General features: G+C 38.7%; 1 protein-coding gene across 1 annotated transcript in view; it reads left to right on the top strand.

Moving 5' to 3' along the window:
* LOC125042006 (neurogenic locus notch homolog protein 1-like) overlaps positions 1–2,500 on the top strand; it is a 30,392-nt gene that overhangs the window by 5,108 nt on the left and 22,784 nt on the right. The window contains exons 3-4 of the mRNA XM_047637467.1: positions 781–945; positions 1,938–2,436. Coding sequence (XP_047493423.1) covers positions 781–945; positions 1,938–2,436 — 664 coding nt within the window. The remainder of the gene's footprint in view (positions 1–780; positions 946–1,937; positions 2,437–2,500) is intronic.

The raw sequence follows: 2,500 nt of genomic DNA, 5'->3' as shown, positions 1-2,500 counted from the left end.
GTCAGTGCCATTAGTTCTTCGTCGATGCAATTAGTTTAGTTCTTCATTAACACTTTTATTTCTTAAGTAATGCATTCTTCTTATACTATTTCTTCCTTATTTTTTTCAGTTTTTCCCCCTTCTCATTCCTCTTTTCCTCCTCCATCATCATTATCGTCTTCTTCGCTGTCTTCTGTTCTTCTGTGTTATTAGTACAATGTGTTAATAAGATTTTTAGTTACCATCATGGTAATCATCGTTAGTGTAATTATTACTGTATTATTATCATTATTATTGCTGTTATTATTCTTATGGTTATTATTATCATTATTATTGCTGTTATTATTCTTATGGTTATTATTATCATTATTATTGCTGTTATTATTCTTATGGTTATTATTATCATTATTATTGCTGTTATTATTCTTATGGTTATTATTATCATTATTATTGCTGTTATTATTCTTATGGTTATTATTATCATTATTATTGCTGTTATTATTCTTATGGTTATTATTATTATTGCTGTTGTTATTATTATGTTTTCGTTATTGTAATTGTTATTATTGCTACTATTACTATTATTATTATTAATAATATTGCTATTATTATTATTATTATTACTATTATTAACATCATTAATATTATCATTAGTATAATTATTCTCATTATTGTTATTATTGTTGTAGAGTTTGTATTATCATAATCATTATTATAATTTTTATTAATATAGATATAGATGTTGACATAGATGTAGATTTATACTGAAAATATATCCTACATCTTTCTGGTTCCTTGCAGAAAAGTCCTATATCCGCGGGAGCTGCCCACCGTGCCTACCCGCCCACCTCGTACCCGCCCCGCCCACTCAGTCACCATGCCGCCGTGGACCTTGGCTTTCGTGCTGCTGCTGACGTTCGCTGTCGGTCTGGGTCTCGTGGTGTCGGGGCTCCCGTCGCCAAGGAGGTGAGAGAGAGAGAGAAAGAGAGAGAGAGAGGGAGGAAGGGAGGAAAGGAGAACGAAGGGAGGGAGGATGGAGAAAGACGAAGGGAGAGAGACAGACAGACAGACAGAGAGAGAGAGAGAGAGAGAGAGAGAGAGAGAGAGAGAGAGAGAGAGGGTGTAAGAGCGAGAGAGAGAGAGAGAGAGAGAGAGAGAGGGTGTAAGAGCGGGAGAGAGAGAGAGAGAGAGAGAGGGTGTAAGAGCGAGAGATACAGAGACAGATACATAGAGAGAAAGAGATTGATAGTTGTCAATGTTATTTACCAATGCTATCCTCGAAGTACAGATGAGTTGTTCAGTGATTTTTTTTTTTTTTTTTTTTTTTTTTTTTGCGTGTATTAGTATTGCTGTCACTTAGGGTTACTGAATAACAACATAGATGTTGCGGAAAGCGTATGCTGAAATTGATAATGTTAAGGAATTAATAACATACACAGACAACCCAAACGCCTTAATAAGCAATCTTTTGCTTCCTTGCACCTGCGTTGATTGATGTTGCTTACATTGTTTTCTTTCACTTTATACCTCTCCGACCTCTCTCTCTCTCTCTCTGTCTCTCTGTATCTTGCCCCCTCTCTCTCTCTCTCTGTCTCTCTTTATCTTGCCCTCTCTCTCTCTCTCTCTCTCTCTCTCTCTCTCTCTCTCTCTCTCTCTCTCTCTCTCTCTCTCTCTCTCTCTCTCTCTCTCTTTTATCTCTTTATTACATATTTCCACAAACACTTTCTCTTTCTTTCTTTCTTTTTCTTATTATGTCTATCTATACATCTATCTATCCTTTAATACCTTACCTTATTCTTTCTCTTTGTCATTTTGCTTACTTCTTTAGAGGAAATGAGCATCGATATTCGGTTTTATGTTTCACTTCTTTTCTTTTCTATACATTTACATATCTTTATTCATTCCCTTGTCTGTCAGTCTGTATTTTTACATATTTCTTCAACAGCGTGTTGCCACAGCATGTCCAAGCGCCTGAGCAGAGGAAGGTACAGCGAGCGGAAACTAAGCGAGCGCTGGAAAAAAGGCAGATAGCAGAGGCTCAGCTGGGAGGGGAGCAGCTGGAAGACTATCATCCGGAAGGGGAGCAGCTGGAAGACTATCATCCGGAAGGGGAGCAGCTGGAAGACTATCATCCGGAAGAGGAGCAGCTGGAAGACTATCATCCGGAAGAGGAGCAGCTGGAAGACTATCATCCGGAAGAGGAGCAGCTGGAAGACTATCATCCGGAAGAGGAGCAGCTTGGAGAAGAACATACAGGATACGTCGACGCTTTTCGAGGCAGGGAGACAGACCCAACGTACTTCCCAGGCGAGGGTGAAGTTCTCTCCAATGATACGAACGCTTACGAAGACACACTCGACTGTGAATACGAAGACGAAGACGAGTATTCGGATGAGGGAGGACACGTTGTGGAGAGGAACGTTTCTGAGGATGCAGAGAGCGAGACGGAAGGAGAAGGTAAAGGAGAGAGAAACTCAAAGTGAAATACAGAATATATATAAAAAATAAAGACATATAGTCA

The sequence above is a fragment of the Penaeus chinensis genome, chromosome 31 (genome assembly GCF_019202785.1).
Source record: "Penaeus chinensis breed Huanghai No. 1 chromosome 31, ASM1920278v2, whole genome shotgun sequence".
Classification (NCBI taxonomy): domain Eukaryota; kingdom Metazoa; phylum Arthropoda; class Malacostraca; order Decapoda; family Penaeidae; genus Penaeus; species Penaeus chinensis.
This window is presented reverse-complemented; position numbering and strand designations above follow the sequence as displayed.